Source organism: Etheostoma cragini, chromosome 9 (assembly GCF_013103735.1).
Source record: "Etheostoma cragini isolate CJK2018 chromosome 9, CSU_Ecrag_1.0, whole genome shotgun sequence".
NCBI lineage: Eukaryota > Metazoa > Chordata > Actinopteri > Perciformes > Percidae > Etheostoma > Etheostoma cragini.
The window spans coordinates 14888544-14909113 of record NC_048415.1 but is presented as its reverse complement, the minus strand read 5'-3'; the positions used below and the strand labels follow the sequence as shown (position 1 = coordinate 14909113).

At 41.0% G+C, this 20570-nt stretch overlaps 1 protein-coding gene across 10 annotated transcripts in view; it reads right to left on the bottom strand.

The window, feature by feature from the left end:
- Nucleotides 1-20570, bottom strand: part of LOC117950134 (voltage-dependent R-type calcium channel subunit alpha-1E) — a 92788-nt gene that overhangs the window by 9059 nt on the left and 63159 nt on the right. For 5 of the 10 annotated variants that reach the window (XR_004657822.1, XR_004657823.1, XM_034880866.1 and 2 more), the window contains 26 exons: nt 20227-20268; nt 18953-19048; nt 18556-18765; nt 16818-16930; nt 16480-16592; nt 15489-15620; nt 13473-13542; nt 13207-13324; nt 12881-12948; nt 12568-12659; nt 8902-9825; nt 7941-8182; nt 7202-7307; nt 6838-6967; nt 6359-6418; nt 5673-5779; nt 5434-5445; nt 5172-5268; nt 3995-4155; nt 3564-3701; nt 2774-2975; nt 2199-2363; nt 1379-1489; nt 1211-1291; nt 885-1070; nt 574-665 (listed from right to left, as the gene is read on the bottom strand). Coding sequence is in view for 8 of the 10 variants with exons in the window: in XM_034880866.1 (XP_034736757.1) it covers nt 574-665; nt 885-1070; nt 1211-1291; nt 1379-1489; nt 2199-2363; nt 2774-2975; nt 3564-3701; nt 3995-4155; nt 5172-5268; nt 5434-5445; nt 5673-5779; nt 6359-6418; nt 6838-6967; nt 7202-7307; nt 7941-8182; nt 8902-9825; nt 12568-12659; nt 12881-12948; nt 13207-13324; nt 13473-13542; nt 15489-15620; nt 16480-16592; nt 16818-16930; nt 18556-18765; nt 18953-19048; nt 20227-20268 (3868 nt within the window). In the remaining 2 variants the exon portion in view is untranslated. The remainder of the gene's footprint in view (nt 1-573; nt 666-884; nt 1071-1210; nt 1292-1378; nt 1490-2198; nt 2364-2773; nt 2976-3563; nt 3702-3994; nt 4156-5171; nt 5269-5433; nt 5446-5672; nt 5780-6358; nt 6419-6837; nt 6968-7201; nt 7308-7940; nt 8183-8901; nt 9826-12567; nt 12660-12880; nt 12949-13206; nt 13325-13472; nt 13543-15488; nt 15621-16479; nt 16593-16817; nt 16931-18555; nt 18766-18952; nt 19049-20226; nt 20269-20570) is intronic. The other 5 variants (XM_034880868.1, XM_034880867.1, XM_034880870.1 and 2 more) reach the window with 4 other exon arrangements.

Genomic DNA, 20570 nt, shown 5'->3' with positions numbered 1-20570 from the left:
AAGTACTATCAAAGCATCGAGGCTTGCAGAGACTGCTTTCAGATGGCCCAAATGTGAGACCTAGTTGTGTAGTCTAATTCGCACATTTACAGTACATTCTGTATGTAATGGTGCTAACTTGTAAGGTCTTTAAATTTTACTGTGAGTGTTTTATATTATAATATGTTTCTTTTTTATTTTAGTTTTACTGCAAGCGTAAGGAATTCTTATCATGTTTAAATCTTCACTGCTTATGAAAACAAACTTGGAACTTAAACATGGAGAAATAAACATTTTGGTCGAGATAGCAATTTCATTACTTGAACCACTCTGCTTTGTAAAACTCAAAGTGTTTTGCTAAAAATTTGCTAAGCAAGTACGTGGTAGACTGCAGCATCGATCACCCTGTGACACTGAGGAGCCCCTTGGTACAAACTACCGTAACCTAGCAACATTATTTAGACTACATTAAGGAAATGTGTTATTGAAAGCAAACTATGTGTAATTTGGATCACTCTTAGATACAGTGAACTGAAACAACATAGAGTCCAAAGCTAACCAAAGAACAGCAATAAAGATCTCAGGGTGTCCTACCTGAACAGCAGCATCAGAGCACCAGAGAAGGTCTTGAAGTTGTTGTGCTGCGTAATGTGAGTCTCCTCATTTAGCTTAATGTTCCCAAACACCTGATTCACACAGATATACACACAATCCTTAACAGTGACAGTGTTTATATCACGCACTACCCATTTTGCATGTGTTTATTTTTGTATGTGTGAATATTTCACCATGAAACACATATACTTAGGATGCTGTGGGACGCTGGATAAAATATAGTAAATTTTGTATATTAAGTACCATCTCCACAGAAAAACAGAGACCAATCAAGCATGTGTCTTTCTAACCTGCATGCCAATGATGGCGTAGATGAAGAAGAGCATGGCAATGAGCAGGCAGACATAGGGCAAAGCCTTGAAGGACTGGACGAAGGTCCACAGAAGAATGCGGATGGTGTAACCTTGTCGGAGTAGTTTGATCAGTCGAGCTGCTCGGAACAGCTTCAAGAAACTCATGTTGAACGTATCAACAAACTGGCGTAAGGACATAGGGCAGGATGTCAGCTTGACATAGCATACAATAGTATGTTCACACAACTGTGCAGAAAAAAGACAGTCCCAAAGGTTCACTCTTTCTTTCACTGTCAGAGTTAATTATGTTTTTTCTTATTTACCTGCAAGTCTACCACAATCTCTGTGATGCTGCCCAAAACAGTGATGAAGTCAAAAATGTTCCATGTGTCTCGAAAGTAGTTCTGTGGAAACAGGAATGATACTTAGAGCCAATCCTAAAAAAGAATCTTTAATTCACATTCAGGCTGTTTGCTTCTCTTTTCTCTCACCAAAAACCCAAAGGCCATGATCTTGAGGACGCACTCAACAGAGAAGAGAACAGTGAAAGCTGTGTTTAGATGCTTCAGTACGGCCTCGTAGGCTGGCGGGGCAGAGTAATACTGAAAATAGAAAGGAGGCAATTATTAAACTGCAAATAAAAAATCTATGTTATGAGAAGAATAAAAAACTGGAATATTCCTGAAGCAGTTCACTGAACTTCAGCCCTGCACCCTGCAGAACAACAGGTTGATGGAAGATTCTTCCAGACCCATAAATAGTGTCTCAGTCTCTGCACCTCTCATCTGTCGTACTATAAAAGGAGTCATTCCTCTAGGGGCGGCAGCCACAGTTAATGAGGTCATGCTAAATAGCAGCCCCTGGACATTATAGATCAATATTTAATACAGGCTGAGTCACCCTGCGTCTGTCTGTCTGTCTGTCTGCTAGCACAGCCCAAAAAAGGCCAGTTCAGAAGAAAAGTGGTGAGAGAGAGGGGAAAAAACACATCCAAATGAAAAAAAAACACAGTGTATTTTTTCACATCCATGTTTCCAGATAGGAGTGACACATCTCGACTTATTTTAAAATGTGTTAACAGTCGCAACTCCATGACAGAATATGTTGCTGAGAAGCAACACAAGGTGTGTTTTTTTCCTTTTAGCAAACAAGGATATGTGGAAAATGGCACCTCATCCTTAAGAGTGAGAAGAGAGATGTACAGTAGATAATGGTAGAACCTGTCACACCAGCTGTTTTCCTCCAATTATGGTCCTACTAAGATGTGCTGTTGTAGTCTTTGATTTTGATTTCTCTTTTTATTATCCTCACCTTCATCATAAGTACAATGGTGTTGAGAGCGATCATGGCCAGGACGGTGTACTCAAAAGAGGGTGACACCACAAAATGCCACAGACGGTATTGGAATGTGTGCCGGTTCTGGGGCATGTAACGCGTCAGGGGCTTGGCACCGATGGCAAAGTCTATGCACGCCCTCTGCAATATAGAGAACAGGAGGAAAAGAAAGGGAAGAAGAATAAAACAGTAAATACACACAGCACACAGTCTAACTATTCACCTTGTTTTACATGACCGGGTTCTTTGTTTTTGCTTCTTTTCTGTTTGAAAGACATAGATGTTTTCTACAAGAACATTTATGGACTTACAAAGCTAGTCAGAGTTTATTTGATGTAATTGGTCTTCAAAAAAATAGACTGGAAATCTATACTTTGCATAAAGTAAAGAGACAGAGAAAGGAAGGCAGACAGGGAAGAAAAAGATTTAACTAAAGCTGATTTGACAGAAGGGAAAAGACTAGAAAGAAGCTTATTGGCCATTAAACACAAAGAAAGAGACAAAGACAGAGAAAGTGTTTATTTGTCGTTCTTCTATTAATCTTTCCTCACCTCATTCTTTTCCAAGCTGCACTCCTCCATCATCTTATCGCCCTGTTCTTGGAAGGTGATGATGATGAGAGCCACGAAGATGTTTACAAAGAAGAAAGGAAAGACAACAAAGTAGATGACATAGAAGATAGACATCTCCATCCTGTTGCCGTGGCTCGGACCCCTGTCCTCCTCTGTTACATCCACTGAGTGCTGCAGAACCCTAAAAGAGTCGAGACACAATGCATATTATTGCTAACGCTGCTATTAAACGCCCAAGCAACTACAAATAAGAACTTCTTCTTTTTGGCAAGAAAAAAACAGCAAAAATGTCAATTAACAATGAGAATATTCTCATGCAGCTGCTTGAAATCTTTCACAAAATCAAGACTCTTGCACACTTACAGGAGCTATTCCTTTTGTAGAAAAGAAAGTTTGATAGTGTTTTTAACTGGGGTGGAGATCAAATGCCAATTTCATCCTTTTTGATTTATTGACACAGCATAAGTCAATTAACACGGGTTGCAACAGTACAAACCCACAACCACTGTCAGCAAAATATTGGTATAATATTATTGTGAGATAATGAATGGCAAATTCTTTGTTAAGTTAATCACATCTATTATATTTCCTCCATCAAAGATCAGATTTGACCATTACCAAAGAACAAGACAGATGTTGAAAGGTTATAACGCTCATAAAAGCTAATGAGCCCTCTAAGAAAGGAAAATGATGTGCGGGAAAGCTCCTGCTGGATTTCCTCAACCAGCTAGAGAATTAGCCCTCATCCGCTGATTCCAGTCAGACTCACTGAGGCCATCCCTCTCCAGTGGAAACAGTGAAGAGAGTGAGTAGAGCCCAGATGACGTTGTCATAGTGAAACTCGTGTCTCTTCCAGTCTCTCCTCTTCACCTCTTTCTTATCCTTCCCATAGTCAATGTAGTAACCCCTGGAGGAGAAAAAAAATGTAACTAAGATACATTTAATGAAGAAAAAACATTAAGAAAATGTAAAAATTATTTAACCTTTTTTTAACAAGTTTACTGACCCAAGTGTCTAGTTTTAGGAGGATATGAAGCCAAAAAACAACAATTACAAAAAGGAATACATGACTTAATTATGGATGGGAAAAGAAGGAAGGGAAAAGAGATGAAGTGAAAAGAACGAAACAAATAAACAAAGATGAATATAAATCTGAGTGCAGAAATAAATGAAGGGAAAACAGAAAAAAGTGAGTATTACTGGCAATCCTTTTCTGTGTCCTTGGAACTGTCTGTACAGTAGAAAAACTTCCCCTTAAAGAGCTGCACAGCGATGACGGCAAAGATGAACATGAAAAGCTTGTAGACGATCAGGATGTTGAAGACGTTTTTCAGAGACGTCACTACACAGTCAAACACCGCCTGGAATAGAGAGACGTAAGATGAAAAACACGGTGAGATCAGGAAATCAGGTCTGTGCAGATGTGCAGCTACACAGCAACAAGCAAGCACCATTTTCAGTATATTCATTGAGGCATATAACTATCTACTTATTCAAATTTATAGTACTATTACACAGTAATCCAATTACTGTAGGGGCATTTTGCAAACCTTTGTTCATTTGTTTGAATTCATATTTTAATAATCAGACATCTAAGGCTTGAGTCAGCTGTCATACATGCAAGAAAAACCCCACTATCCTATTAACAATGCTAGCATTTGCTTATAGTTTTTTGGACAACATAGCGCATGAATGCAATGATTTCCATCTTTTAACGTAACAAAAGTTGTAGTTTCACATCCGAAAACACCAACAGAAAAGGTTTCAAAAACAGAAAGTTTGATTTTTACTGGCATAAAGTGAAACAAGTGGCTGCCTGGAAGGAAATAAATGAATCTAAAGACATGTCAGACAGATATTACAAAGGATTATATGTTAAAACATGTACAACCATTAATGGGACTTTTGGGTTAAGTTCATGTTTTTTACTCCCTGTCCCGGTGAATAGAACAAGATGTGTTTTTGGTATTAGTCGCAATCCCAAAATGAGTACCTGTTAGCACAGTCAGACAGTCCTCGAGCTGCATCTCAGGCTAGCTAATTCCCTGCCTTCATTTTAAACTCTCCCCCCTTCTCACGTATTGTCAGTTTTTACATTATTCTCTTCATTTCTCCTGTCTGCAAATTGAAATCTTAGTTTCCATTTTGTATTGTTTCTTTTTCCACTGAGGAGTGTAGTTGGAGCTTTTAAGCATTATCCACCTGTGTATGCAAGGCGCTTTTATGATTTGTTTTCTCCCTGTGGACATTCTATGTGTGAGGTTTGACAACATGTCTTCATGCCCTGATGCTCAGCGTTTACCACCTCATCTGTTTACTCGTTCTATATCTGCTCTCAGGTCTGAAGCCGAGATATCAAAGTTGTAGTATGTCTGACCTTGAGTTTAGGAAGTCTCTTGATGGTCTTTAGCGGTCTGAGGACACGCAACACTCTTAGAGACTTGATGGTCTTAATGTCCCGTCCTTTGTTATTTCTGTACAGAAGGACAGACAGACTGTGAGCATAAGACCATTGCGGCATAGTAAATACCACATTTTTAGACACTCATGTTTTTCCCCAACCTTATTCGTCCATCATTACAGTATGCGTAATCTGACATAGTCTACTTAGGTAACACTACTTATGTTATGTTTTTTACCCCATCACATTGCTGCTGGTCAATCCCACAGGGGCATCACCCACAGACGAAGAAAAACAGGAAAGAAGGACACATATATTAACAGTTATAATGTTAGAAACAAGATGGAAGAGATGACTACATGAAGTGGAAGAATAATTACAGCAGAAAAAAATTATTTACAGCTGATTTAAACACAAGTTGATGTTTAGACATATGGTTAGTGCATATGATTAATTCAAATAAATCATGTGACTGACGAGAGGGCGAAGGCCACCAATGCTCCCACCACGACTATAAAGTCAAGGATGTTCCACAGGTCTCTGAAGTAGGAGCCGTCATGGAGGAGCAGACCCTGGTCAATCATCTAAATACAAGACAAGAGCCAGTAAGGAAAGTAATGTACTTCTCCAGGATAGTTTCCAGGAATGCAGTTCACTTTCTTTTTAGGAATGTCAAGCTTCATTGTCAACCTCCTAAACATGTTGAGTTATGTGAGAAATGGGCCGGACAAAGCTGTTTGTTACTCCGAGGAGCATGGAGGCGTGGAGCAGTGATGATTAACAGCAGTTGAAAGTAGAGCAAACTGTCAACTATTTCTGCTACACAACAACAGGTTTATTTTTTTCAGACACTCTTAGACAGTCTTAATTATGATTAATTTGACTTCTTTGGGACTATTAAAATGAGTCAAATAAAACAGGGAAACGTTTTAAATAGAGCCAAAATGGTTGGAAACTGTGTGTCCAACCATTGTGGACACATGTGATCCATCATCAGACTAATTTTCATGTTTTTTTAAATGTGGAAAAAAAGGAATGCCCAGAAGAGGATCTTAAGTGTAATTATCCTGGAACTCTTTGCTCGAAAAAGGTATATTTAGATTTTAACAACATTTCTTACAATCAATCGCCACACAATGACATCTTTACACACAGTAACTCACCTTTATAATCATTTCAAATGTAAAGACTCCGGTGAACACATAATCAAAATACCGCAGAACCTGCAATGAGCGTGAGACAGGAGAGTCATAGAGAAAAGATCAGATAATCCGTCTAGGTGAAATTTGTCAGTTTATTATGTTGATTTCATGACATTAAGGGCTAAGTAACGTCAAATAATCATATCTTGTGGCGTATTATGAAACAGTCCCCTCAAATGATAGCAACAAAAGATAAGAAAATTAGCCAAATTTTGCCCATCAACAACCAGGCTCAGTGTGCAATTTCCTCACTCAGCAGCGAATTACCCTCCCCCCCATCACGTTACATTAGCAGTATTTTGCAAAAACATTTTAAACCATAATTGAAATTGAATCTCTGGGTGTATCAGGAGAAATAATTTGGCTTCTATTTAGTCATTAATGTGAGAGCTGGCCTTGTGTCAGACAGATGATGTTTACATGAATATGCACACACAAACCTTATTCCAGTTAGAGGAGGTGGCTACAGGGTCCTCAGCAGCCAGTGCTATACTACTAGCAGCTATGACCAGCAGGATGGACATTTCAAAGTACCTGAGGTTCACCACGTAGTGACACGCTCGACGAACCCTGAAGGAGAGCAGATGGCATAGTGTAGATGCGATGGTCAGGTACCAAAACTACTCAGTGAAACGGTATAGGCCTAAGCTGCCTGAAACTTAATTGCAGCAGGGATAAAAAACAAAAAACATAGATGTAGTGCAACAACCCTGAACTCTCTGTCATTACTTCCAAGTGCATGTGAGGTTTGGAGTGTGATTATTCCCCAGTATTATAAAGTCTATCCCAGTGGAAGCAACTTACGGGTTGTCAGGTTTGAAGATGAACATGCTGTCTGGGGTTTCAGTGTTGACAGGCTTTGTCTCCTCTGCCTCCTCTGGTTTGGAGGTTTCAGGATCCTTGATGTTGACTGGAGAAGGTCAGAAGAAGAGAAAGAAGAAGAAGAAGAGGCAAGGACAGGCGGAAGGTGAAGGAGAATTGTAGAATGAGAAGATAGTGGATACAGCCAAGGAGTAAGACCTCACAAAGCCACCTTATAATCTGCACCCTTAGTTAAAAAAGGATTTTAGTCTGGAAAACATCCACTGAGAATAGATTGATGGAGACAAGCTTAGACAATAACATTGTTATATAAAGGCCCTGAACTGTGGAGGCAACAATTTAGCTTAGGGAAGGCTGTGGCTCAGTGGTAGAGCGGTTGTCTGCCAATCAGAAGGTTGGTGGTACAATCCCTGGCCCTGCAGTCCCATGTCGAAGTGTCCTTGGGCAAGACACTGAACCCTGAGTTGCCCCCGATGCTGTGCATCGGAGTGTGAATGTGTGTGAGTGTTTATCTGATGAGCAGGTGGTACCTTGTACGGCAGCCTCGGCCACAGTGTATGAATGTGTGTGAATGGTGGATGTTTCCTGTATGATGTAAAAGCGCTTTGAGTAGTCGTTAAGACTAGAAAAGCCCTATATAAATACAGCACATTTACATTTTAGGTGTAATAGATATGAAATGAAGCATAACAATGCATGGTCAACTTTATTTCTGAAATACCTGAGATGGTGGAGAGCTCTAAAGATGACTGAACGTTGGGCACCTCGATGATAACACTGGAGCTAAGCTCACATTTGTCCTGGTCCTGCTCTATCTCCTTTTCTTCTTTGTTGCTCTCTGGGATGACAGGAGGAGACGGGGCTGATTGCTGAGGAGGTTCTTCCTGCTTCTTAAGACACTGGTCACCAGTGTGGCTCTGCTTTTCTGGTGGGTCAGTGTCTCCTCCACTCCTGTCATCCTGTCTGAAAATAGAGAGACTTTAAAGGATGGACAGGATGACAGTGATATACTTACAGTATGGTCTGTGATGTCAGATGATGAATCTATAGAATCTGCTGCCACAATAGCTAAATATAAAGAGTATCAACTTACATGTCTCTGACTATAGTGCAAGCAACCGGCGTAATAAAAAATAATACAAGGAGCAGCGATTTCTTATGTAACTTGCGTAATTAACGTGCGTAACTTTAAGTAGCCGTAACTAAAGTAGCCGTAACTACACAGTCTCTGTAGCGTGAGAAATACACAACACTGACCAAAAACCACAATGTCCCCAGTTTGCATCTGGTTGGTTGCATGTCTTTCCCCATTTGTCTGTCCTTATTTCGGTAATTTCTCTACTGTTAACTATCCGATTAAGGCATTAAATAACAATAATAATAAACATGAAGCCAAAATGCAATAGAAGTTGGTAATTTGAGTGTGCAATAAAGCACAAGCGCAAGTTAATGTCTGTATTTTGTTAGCATCTCCAGGTCATTGAAAATCACTGGCATTAAACACATACTGTACATGTAACTGGGGGCCTTTACTGCATCTTATTCTCCTCTCTTCTTCAAATTGTTCCTGTCTCTTTTTACTATGACTTCACCTGTTTACCAAATATAAACATCTAAATAAACATACTGCCAAAACAAATACAAAAACACATGTTGAATGAGCAGCTGTTGGTCTGTCTCACCTGCTCTCATCAGGTTTGGACACCTCGTCCACCTTTTTTGTCTCTGCCTCCTTCTCCACCAAGTTCCCCGGATTCCTCCTCCTCTCTCTGCTGACCGAGCGACTCCCAAAGTGCCTTCCATTCCCCGATGGCAATGACCCTTGACTTCTGGCCCCACTGGGATGGTCACAGTGATGTAGCACCCTTCTGCCCCTGATCCCACCATGACCTCCCATCTCAGGAGTCATTGTGTCAAGGTTATCCGGTGGCCTGAACTTCTTTACTGCCCTGTGTTGACGCTCGCCATTCAATCTGGGGCTCCGACGCTCGCTGACAGTGTTTTGACTCGGTTTTACGCCCAGTTTTCTGCTCTCTGTAATGGAGTCGGACTCAGGAGGTTCTGGTATGGCCACAGACACAGAAGCATCAGAAAGGGGCACGTTTGTAGGATCCAAAGATTCTGGTACCAGAACCACTGGGAGTTCTGGTATGTGGCCAGAGAGGGCGGCATCCAGGGCCATATCCACAGACATGGAGGAGCCTAAAGCCTGATTCTTGGATGGGGAGGCTAAGGGTTCCCTCAGGTGCTTCAAACTCCCGGACAGTGTGTGCTCCATGGCCTTGCGGTGCAGTGACTGGGGATGTCCATGTTGGGCCTGGGCTGAAGCAGGAGGCCCGTCCTTCTCCTCGTTGGGACTGCTGAACAGGATCTCTCGGCTGGACATCTGGCGGTGTCTCCGCAGCTGGCTAGTCCTCTGTTCCCACACTGACATGGTCATCCTTGTTCTTCTCTCTCTCCTGGACATGAAAGAGGTAGAGGGGTTGAGTGGTGGGGGTGGGCGGCCCTCCCTGATGCTGCCCTCGTCCAGGGAGCATGAGTAGGTAGGCCGGCTGCGATGGATGGCTCTTTTCCTGTACAGGTAGGGCCGCCTCCTCCGGCTTCCCCTGAGAAGAGAAAGAAAATACCAAATGTCAGCATAAAGAAGCAGACAATTTATTATATGCAGTGTCAAATTTAACAGAGAATTTGTAAAGTAAGGTCAATGTCTTAGAGCTAGAATCTGGTTTGAGACACTTCATTTTTAGCTTGTTTTGTTATTTATTAATTCATGTCTGAAACATTTTCACTTGCATGCTGTGTATTCACCAAAAGTCTAATTTGATTCAAAGTAGAGTTTCTGCTTTGATGGATTTAACATTCTTTCTAGGTCTTACAAAATCTAAATTAGCATTCGCGGCACTTGATCCAACAAAGAGCTATTTTATGTCAACATGAAGCAATTTATTGGCTCGATGAAGATGTTAGGCGATAAATTAACCAAGCCAGGAATTGTTGTGTGACTGTAATAACAAAAAGAGAAAGATGCAGAATGAAACCAGTGGAATAGATATAGGTGGAATAAAATGAGGTTGGAGAGTTTGGAGGTACAGTACAGGCCAGAGTGTGAACAAAATGCTACTGTATACAGAATGAGTCTGGGACATTTATTCATTTAAGAAAATCAGAAGGGCGTCAGTGAGAGATTCAGAGAGCTGAACAGACAGTGTTACTTACTGGAACGTGGACTCTTGTGTGGTCCGTGTTATCAATGAGCGATTGGTTGAAAACAAGACATTAGTGCTTTTGTGAGCAGAGACAAAACAGACCAGGAGACACACAGAAAACAATCCTCAAAGAAAAACACAAAAACCTAAGTCATCAAAACAACTGTAGATAGAATGTCAATGCCGTTTACCAGCTGTTCTGAATTTGTTATTCATTGCTTAAGAGGTACAACCGCTCTTTTAGAAGACTGCAGGCAAAGATGAATTATTTATATTCAGATGCTATATCATGCATTCTGTTTGCAGCTAGATAGTTCCACTGCACACATCCCCTCTTTCAATGAATATGAATATATGAATACATATATAATAATAATATATAAAATAATAATAAATAAAGTATAAATTTGGAGGTCAAAAACTGACTCCTGTTGATGCTTTGCTGTGTGTCTCCCCTGGAGCCTAGCAGCACATTGACAAACAAGATGGTAGCAGTTTTAGAAACAACACGTATACAACATTGATAAGAAGACATCTTGAGGAAGATTGAGATGTTAGACAGTCTGATCTACAGTATGGGTACAGGTAGAAAACACAGAGATGGGCTCCATCATCAAGCACAGTAAAGGTGTTCATATTTAGATACCCTTTGAACAAAACCACCACATTGGGATGCAGCTCTGAACACCACCCTCACCTCAGAGCACTCACACATTAGCATTCTTTTAGCACATGCTAGTAGAGGAAATTCATGTGCGGAGTTTAAAATTTTAGTTAAAAAAGTACTCAAGAATACTCAAGAGCATTTGGGAGAGGGACTAAAGACCTCACAATGGAAGAAAAACTGTACACACTGAAAAGAAAATGTCCAAATATTCCAGTCTAAGTATATTTTGTATAGCAGAGATGTGTGTGTGTAATTTCAGTTTTTCTTCCTTTGAACATGCTGACCAGATGCATGCGTTCCCAAAGTGAAATCATTATGAGCCTCCAACATGCTGCATCTCTTTTTTATTGAGCAAAGGCTGTCATGCAAGTTCCTTCAAGGTCAACAGGGGCAGGTACCGCCGGGGTTTCACAGCTGACATCAGAGCTGAGACCAGAGACCCTTAAAGTTCAGAGTTTCCTCTCTGAATACAGATGCCGGCCCAGGCGACCCCGTGGTATTCTTGTCTTATCTATGGGCTCTGACAGGAGCCTGACCCTCAGCTAGTTAAACCAAAAACTTTAGTTTCTGCTCCGTTCTAATTTTAATTTCCATTTGGTAGGTTTTAGGGAAATAGTAAGGCAGAGAAAGAGGACAGTAAACAAGAAAGAAGAAGGTACATTATGGCATGTTAATAAAATGTTATTTTGTAAAATTTTCCACATGCCCATGCAACAGACTGCTTGTTTCTCAATACACAGCGTGCACACAGAGCCAGAGGTCCTCACTCTTGTGCATGCACATGCACTTCCACCCCCTACGACAACAAGGCACTGTGCAATCAATCCCTGAGAAAAAACACAATCTATTCTGCAAGCTGGAAACCTGAGCATTGAGAAAACAAGGTCACGTTATCAAATTTTCCACAAGTGAGAACACTTCAACAGATCAAAGCCTGCACACACTTTATTTTATGTCCTTGAATTATGTCCTTTGCTAAATCCAGGAGTATATTACTGTGATCAACACACCATGTTAATTTGGACACTTAGTCACCGCGTGTCTCACCCTGGAGTGGAACCAGTAACCATGGTGACTTCAATTTAGAGCAAATTACAGTGCTGGGAGCAGACAGAGATTAGAGAGAAGACCTTTCGGTAAAGACGTAACAATAAGTCTCTCGTGGGACAGCATCAAATACTGATTTAACAGGCCCTAAGTGACATTTAAGTACACAACTTGAAGCTCTGTATTGATGACCTCAATCTATGACTGTTCTGCATGACGTGGTTAGTAAGCCAAATCTAGTGCACCTAAAGATGGACTCGCCATTTGCTGGAGGCTACAGCAACTCGTTGCAAAGTGTTGGCACTGCGGGTCAGTCCTATATAGACAATCCCTGGAGTAAGAAAGAAGGGAGGGAGGGAAAGGAAGAGAGTGACATAGGGAGGAGAAGAGGAGGTCAGGCAGGGAGAGTGGCTGCATACAGCACTTACTCTGAAGACATGAAGGACGACAACGGTCCGACCTCCTTTGCCTTCTGGAGAGCATGCTTCTGGTTGAACGCTGCCTCTGCTTCCTCTTCATCCTGATCAAAAGAGGGAAAGAGCAAAAGGCATCTGAACAATTGTAACGTCTATGAGTTTAAATAATTAAACAGAATCAAAGTGATGAAAGGAGATGAGAGCAGGACTGCACATGGCAAAGTACTAAGATTATTTACACTATTTAGTATTAAGTAGCTGTATGATGAATAAAAGTCGATAGACCTTCTTTCAATTATTTCTTTTTTGTTAATCCCTTTTTTACCTTAGTAAGTTCTTGTGCATTGGCAAGGTTATCCACAGCAATAGCCAAGAAGACATTCAGCAGTGTGTCTGGTCACAGCTGAGTTAAGGACGTGGTCAAAGTGTAACCAGGCAACCCTAACTGACATAACACTGACTCCTTGTTAAGAGACAGATAGTGGTGAACAAATTCCTACTACACTTTTACAAAATGGCTGACACAAAATAATAACATAAAAGGGTACCTTTACTTTAGTAATAACGGCAGAAAGTTGAGGTTACCTACTTAAAGGTAGGCATTAAGTGCTGTACACTATATGACGTTGAAAGAGGAGTAATGAAGGATACAGTTTCCAAACAGTGTTAGCACTATAAAGTAGATAGAGGACCACATGCCAGACTTCACTCCTCCTTGAGAGCGAATACCGTTGTACATCACCTCGTTCCAATCCTCACCTGTCAGGATCTGAGAAAACAAAAAACACACAAAACATACACACAGAAAATCATCCACAAAACTATAATGATCCTCACTGTTAAAATTATATTTCCTGTACATCTTGATTGGCTGTAGTAAACTAGAGAGCAATAACTTGTCATGTTAATTTCCAGACCTGAAAGACGGTCATGATTGCTGCAGGAAATGTGTCAAAGTTTGTTGGGGTGTAGTCTTCAAAGATGAACCTGTGAGAGAGACACACATATGGGCCTTAAAATGTTTTCATTTATATGTTTCGGTTAGAGAGAAATCAATTCTCCTTCTCGCTGACTGGCTGGCTGAGGTTTTTTTTCTCCATGTGCTCTGCATTCTTGAGGCCAGTTCATACACAAGGCCAGCCTTTATTGAAGTGACAGCTTGTGGGGAAACAACATTTGACTCAAGGGAAAACCAAGCAACAAACACTGTGTGTGTGACAATGAAAGACTGAAATCTCAACCAAGCTCACACAGTCTGTCGGTATAATGAAAACAACTGTAAACAGGCCATTGGACAATCTATTCTCAAACTAAACTGTGTGCATTCAATAAAGAGGAATCTACTTAACCATAAAATCTACTTGAGCCTGGTTTTATGTTGGTGTCTTTACTGGAATCACAGGAAATGAGTAAGTAATAAGTGCTTAAATTTTCTGCCGAAATGGTAGTTGGTCAAGAGCACACCCTCACCTTGCCCCCCCTCTCTCCTTGATAGCTACAGACACAGAAATGGCACATCCTAAGGAAACCTCATTGTGGGACGGCTCTCGTGGCTGTAATTCTACACCAAGGCTGAATTTTGGGAAAAAGACTTTCAGATATTGGGGACCACTAAGATCTATATAAAGCATCCAGAAAGGACAATGTCATGGTTTGATTTTTTTCTCCACAAATTGTAGTGTTTGCACACTTTAACCATGACAAAACAAGAAAAATTGGCACCTATAGCACATTGCACAAACCTTAAACATAGAGGCTTCAATGAAGAGAAGGGAGCGCATTGCAGCACTTGGGTTCACTTTAAAAACTATTTTATACAGTCTATGTTTAAAACTCACAGAAGAAAGTAGTCGGCTCGTAAAATTAACTGAGAATTAAAGTCATTAAAAAAAAGTTATTTTAAAACGAAATTGTGAACTGAATTGTGATCGCGATTTTATACCAATTAATCGTGCAAGACTAGTGGGTAACATAAGATTTCGACATCGTTCAACACGCTCAGTTATTTTTAGTTTGATTGTTATGACCATTGCTCATGTTAGAAATGTATAACTAACTTCGCGTTCGTTCGGATCTCTGAGGAAAAGGAGGCTGAGGGTTGAATTGAGAATTAAGAAAATGTTTAATGCAACAGCAGTGATGAAGATGATAAGACAAAGGCAATACAGACATACATGATAACACTGCAGCTGACAGTGGACTGGATCCACGCTTCCCCCTGATGGAGTCACGTGAAAGCAGTCATGAAAATTCCTAAAACTCTCTCATTTATGTCCTCCACCTTGGGGCAGCCTAGAATAAGACCCCAGGGGACAGGAGACAGAAGACCACCTTTGGTTGCATAGCAGGAAGCCCCTTTCCACATGTTAAATGCCAGACCTGACCTGTGGTTCTTTACAGTCAGAGAAAAAGAGGGGGGAAAGTGAGGAATCAAATGGCCATCTTGTCTTCTTCACAGAAATATGTATATTAATCCCATCCTGGCTGCATAATACGTAGTTTATAACTTTTTTATAACTCAACACTCACAACTCTGGGCTAACCCACAAATTCCTAGTAACGTTAACTGTATAGATAGACGACTAATCTAATTATAGTTAATTTAGCCAGCTAGCTAGCACACCCCTGTCTTCTGCCTCACTCTACCGGCGCTGCAAAGCTTCAGTCGGGATAAGAGCAGATAACCTGGCCCGGTGATGTCAGCCCCCAGCCAGCTGGCAGCCTGGTCAGCACTTAGTACGAAGCTAACTCTGGTGCTAAAGACGGTAACGGCAGTACTGAACCGTCAAAAAACAGACCCAGGCACCCAAGTCAGAGCAGCGGCCGTTTGTAACGTTACACCTCCGTTAGCATAACCGGTGTGTCGTTATCAAATGCAAAGTAGCATACTATAAACAACAGTATTTACTCTGTAGGTGACGATTTAGTGTTACCTGCCACCGAAGAGCTGCATGCCAAGGAGAGCAAAGACGACGATGAAGAGAAAGAGGAGGAAGATGAGGGAGATGATGGACTTCATGGAGTTCATCAGAGAGACGACCAGGTTTCTCAGAGATGCCCAATACCTAGACAGTCACAACATATCACATGCAAAAAGTTTTAAAATGTGCAAAATGTAAAACTTTATTTTATTTTTTTATTTAAAGGACAGCTCCATTAATTTATATACTGTAAATGTCATGGGCATATATTTAAATATTGGATTTACTGTCAGTCTTTTTGTTATTTTGTTTTTTGTCTTGTCTGAACCTATTGTTTGATGGACTTGATTGTTGCTGCATATATATCTTTAAAAAAATTAATCCCCCAAACAAACAAAACAAAAAATATAGAACACTGCATATCTATGAATATATGGTTATTTAAAAATCCAATGTGCCGATATATTGGCCAATATATATTTAAAAAAAGTTATTTGTAGTTATTTATGAGTTCTCACTAAAATAATATGATAATAATTTGTTTTGATGTCACAACAGAACAGAGGAACTTTAAAACATATTAAAGTTCTGATAAATAAAAATGTATAAAAATACAAACTTAAGATATGAAACTTAAAGTCCTTTGAACAAAAACACATCAACAAAAAAAATAATCGGTGTCAAACGGGGACGTTGTAGAGCATCCTTTGGGGGACAAACTATGCAACAGCAACACTCATAACATAACAACATAACATGGTGGACCGTCCGTTTTTATTTTATTTAAAACATATATATTTTTATCGGCCATTATAAATGCCGATACCATTAGATCGGGAAACGTCTAATATTTTCCGATAATATCGGCCCGCCGATATGCTGTATATTGGTGGGGCTCTACAACATGCCAAACTTAGCTTTGATTCAACAGTGAAATGCTCCGTGTAAATATTATGAAACATCTCAACAGATGGCAATGAGTGAGGAAGGCTGTGAGACTAACTTTGTGATCTTGAAGATTCTTAGCAGACGGAGAGCACGCAGGACACTGATGCCAAAGGAAGTGCCAGGCCTGAAGAACCCCCACAGCACTTCAAAGATGCTGCCAACGATCACCTACAGACATATATATTCACATGCATCTTTAATAAAAACACAGAGGAAGAAATTAATCTACATGAACAGCTTTGACCCAGTGACAGATAGAACTTAAAATAGAGGCAGAGAAAATTCAACAGAGTCAGATACAGAGGAAGAGAGGGCTGATGCTTCATAGTTGAAGGACAAAAACAGTTGGAATTTGGAAAAACAAATATGTCGGGAGGGAGATGGAGTACTGACACTGCAGTCAAAGCGGTTGAAGGAGGAGTGGAAGTAGAGACGCGGCCCCAAACTGTACATCTTCAGAAACATCTCAGTCAGAAACAGAGCGAGGAACAGGAACTCTGCATAGTCTGCAACAAAAAAAGGTATTTAAATTAAAAAACGGACAAAGACAACTAGAACTGCAAGTAGTTATGACGGGGTCCAAGCCTCCCGACTCCAGTCATCCATGACGTGAGTCGCCCCAGACGACCCGGCGAGCGTGCAAAAGAGGGACCCAGAGCGTAACGGTGGGAGGGCAAACATCAGGAAATATTGAGAGGTGTGAGCCGCAAGGTCTGCGGTACGTTGCCGTTGCAAATATCCCATTAACATTGATCGAGTAGAAGGGCCTAAACTGGTCTACGTTGGCTACAGCGCCCCCCTATAAGCCAATATTTGCCAAATTTGGTACAGAACCTCAAAGTGGCATCCCTAACAAGCATCACAAGTTCCATGTCAATAGCATTTACTGTGGCGGAGATATTGCAATCACAAAATTCCCATTTAAATTAATTGAGTTATTAATTGAGTTAACATGTGGTACAGAGTGTCATAGTGGGACCATGAACAATAAGTATTTTGCTAATAAAATTTAATAGGGCCCAGATTTGATATGATATGTTTGGTAGCTAGCTAGAAAAATTGGTGTGGCCGTCATATGCGCGTACTTTAACATAGCTAAATTCTTTATGTCTTTATGTCAGGGACAACAGGAGATGAAACATACCAGGTTTTGTGCAGATTGGTCACACGACCTAGGAAGAGTTCAAAAACATTAGCTTTACGCATTGTGCGATATTTAATAAAAAACTTTAAATAGAAATGGGCGTGGCCTATATCATGTTATTCAGCTTGATTAAGTGAACAAGAGGACGTATAGTTTTTTAATGTGCGATGTGTAATGTGGGAGTTAAAGGCATAAACACAATATAGCATCACCTAGGGGTCCACATTTTTGGTCAGTGAGGCCCAAACATGACCCATTGTACATCTACCCTGTAAATTTAAAGTTGTTCACATTAGTGTAAGTGGTGAATCCAAACGTGGGTCCGATAGACCCCGCCCACTTTGACCAATAAGTACCCCACTGTAGAGATGACCTCAGGAGTGGCCCTACAGGTTACCCTGGTCTGGAGATGCGATGTGCCAAGTTTCGTGCAGATCAATTGCACGCTTTAGGAGGAGTTAAATAATATTAATCGTAATTTTTCACACATAAAAAGTCTAGGTGGAAATGTGTGTGGCCTAGATCAGAAACTTGATTTGGATCCAGGGAACGCATGGACATATGGATTTTGAATTTGTGATGTACGGTATGGGAGTTGTAAGGCCAAACACGTTTTTTCTGCCATAGCACCACCTACTGGTGGAGGTGGGTCAATTGTTGCGTCAGAGGCCTTTGCGGAGGTCTGGACCAGTCCTGAAATGGCTCGCCCCCAACAGGTACAGTTTAGGCTGTAGTATATGTTTTAGGGGGAGAAGAATAAAAGGAGGAGAAGAAATAGGAAAAATAATCTTCAGAAAAACAATAGGGTTCCACAGCCTTGTTGTGTGAACCGCGTAGTTTTGCTTAGGCGGTTCCCAGCCCCCTCAGGCTTGGACCTCTAATTATTTGATAAAGAAACAACTATCAGAGCCATTTGATTGATTAACAGAGGCGAAGAAAAGGTGCAGTAACTATATCAAGGTGTTACTGACATGAAGTGGGACTTACAGAGGAAGTGGGACAGCCAGTGGGGCTGGTTGTGGTGAACAATGGCCACACACAGCGTGTTGAGAGCCACTAGGCCCAGTACTGTCCAGTAGAAAGTGTGTGTCTTCACCACGCGGCGGATGGAGATGCGCAGGAGACGCTCCTTGCGATGAAAATACGCTGTTGGACCTCGCTTGGCACTCCTGATACTTGCTCTGGCCATGGGGATGCCTGAAGGGATTTGCAGGACAAAGAGATACTGTGGTCTAAGTAACAGTGCCTGTATAGCATGTTCCTGTTCTACTGCAAATCTTAAACTGCTTTCTACGGCTGCACCAGAGCTTAGTGTGCACTACTGTACTACGCTCTATAGACTTTAGGTTCCCATATTCACGAGCCTTTCCAGACTCCCACTCACCCACAGAGGAGATGTCACTGTGTTGTTCCTCCCCTGATTGACCTCGATGCACCACATCCATCCCTCTCTTCTTGATGGTGGTGGCTCTCTTTAACACTGCAGACAGAGCAGGGTGAACATAAAAAGTCCCAGAACAACATTCCATACTGTATAGCCAATAGGAGGGAACAAACTGTGAGGATACTAGTGACACAAAGCAGACTTCTGGGCAACATGACCACAAAACTTTTTTCACATAGATCTGAATCAGTGACAATATCTCTGACTTTTTGCTGGCAGTATTTAAATGTGGCCCCAAAAAAGTGCCTTGTGTACGACCACCCATTCATCTTTAAGATAATAGGTAGAACCAGGCAGTGTGGAAATTTATAATGCAATGGAAAGCTGATGAAGCAAATGATCAGAAGAAAACACAATGAGGATCATCTGCATGACAAGCTAATGTAGATGAAGTTTTAGCTGAGAGGAAAAGTTGAGCTCATTAACACTGCAGTTGAACGAGATACAAATGATCATTTAATGTTTGTGTAATGATCCAAACTGAATGCAAACCTTCTGTTTCTGTTTTACAATCTTCGTCATGGCAAACCATGCTCCGCGGCGACTTGGCGGTCCATGCATTTCTCCTATTTGAGCTGCTGCAATACAGTATTAGCGGGCACGCCGTGCAGTGCATACATGCCGAAGTGAGTGTCAGGAGTATGTTGTCACCTTTTTTGCTGATTGATGTGTGATGATTACATTTCATACTATCCCACCCCCCCCTCACACCTTCCTTCTTCCTCTGGATTTTCTGAATCTACTTGCACTTCAATATTAGCTCAGGGACTTTTTTAATAAGCTGTTGATCAAACACACATAGATGCCATTTCACACACACAGGAGTGTTTGCTCAAGGCATTTCAACACACACACACACACACACACAAAAACACACACACACACACACAGACACACACACTGCTGTCTTTTCAGATCAATGGTTGCTAAGGCAACCGCAGTGCACCTTCTTTTTAATCAAAGCTTCCGCATTTATTTCAATCACAACAGCTAGAGCCACTATGTGTTTTTAGATTTGCATCATTTAGATTTATTTTTATCTTGTCAGAGTGTCTTTGTTCCTCAAGTGACAGTAACATACTTGAACAAGGATTTGCTCTCTTTTTTCTATGTTAAAGTGTTAATATGCATGCTTTTGAGTGGCAGTATGTGTGCGTTGCAAATGAGCTGGTGAAGTTGGTAAGGCAAAGAGCAGAACAGAGGACGGTTCTCACCATAAGCACCACCTGTACTCCACTCTGGGAGGCTCCTGAGAGCTGCCAATCAATCAACATTTAATAAAAACGCTGCTGGTTTAGCGAAGAGGAAAGGTCATAGTAGAGGGTCAGAGCAGGCACTTACAGATAACTGTCTTTGGGGCATCGTGTCACTGCAACACGTGACATTGTGAGATGTAGAGCGACGTAACAATATTAACTTATCTGTGCATGTGCACTCAATACATGTCCTGTACTGATGCATTATACTGTACTTTTGTTGCTGTTGTAGTTGCAATGTGGTGTCAATTTTAAATTATTCTTTAAAATTTTACATTTCAACAAGACTAAGAGACTACAAC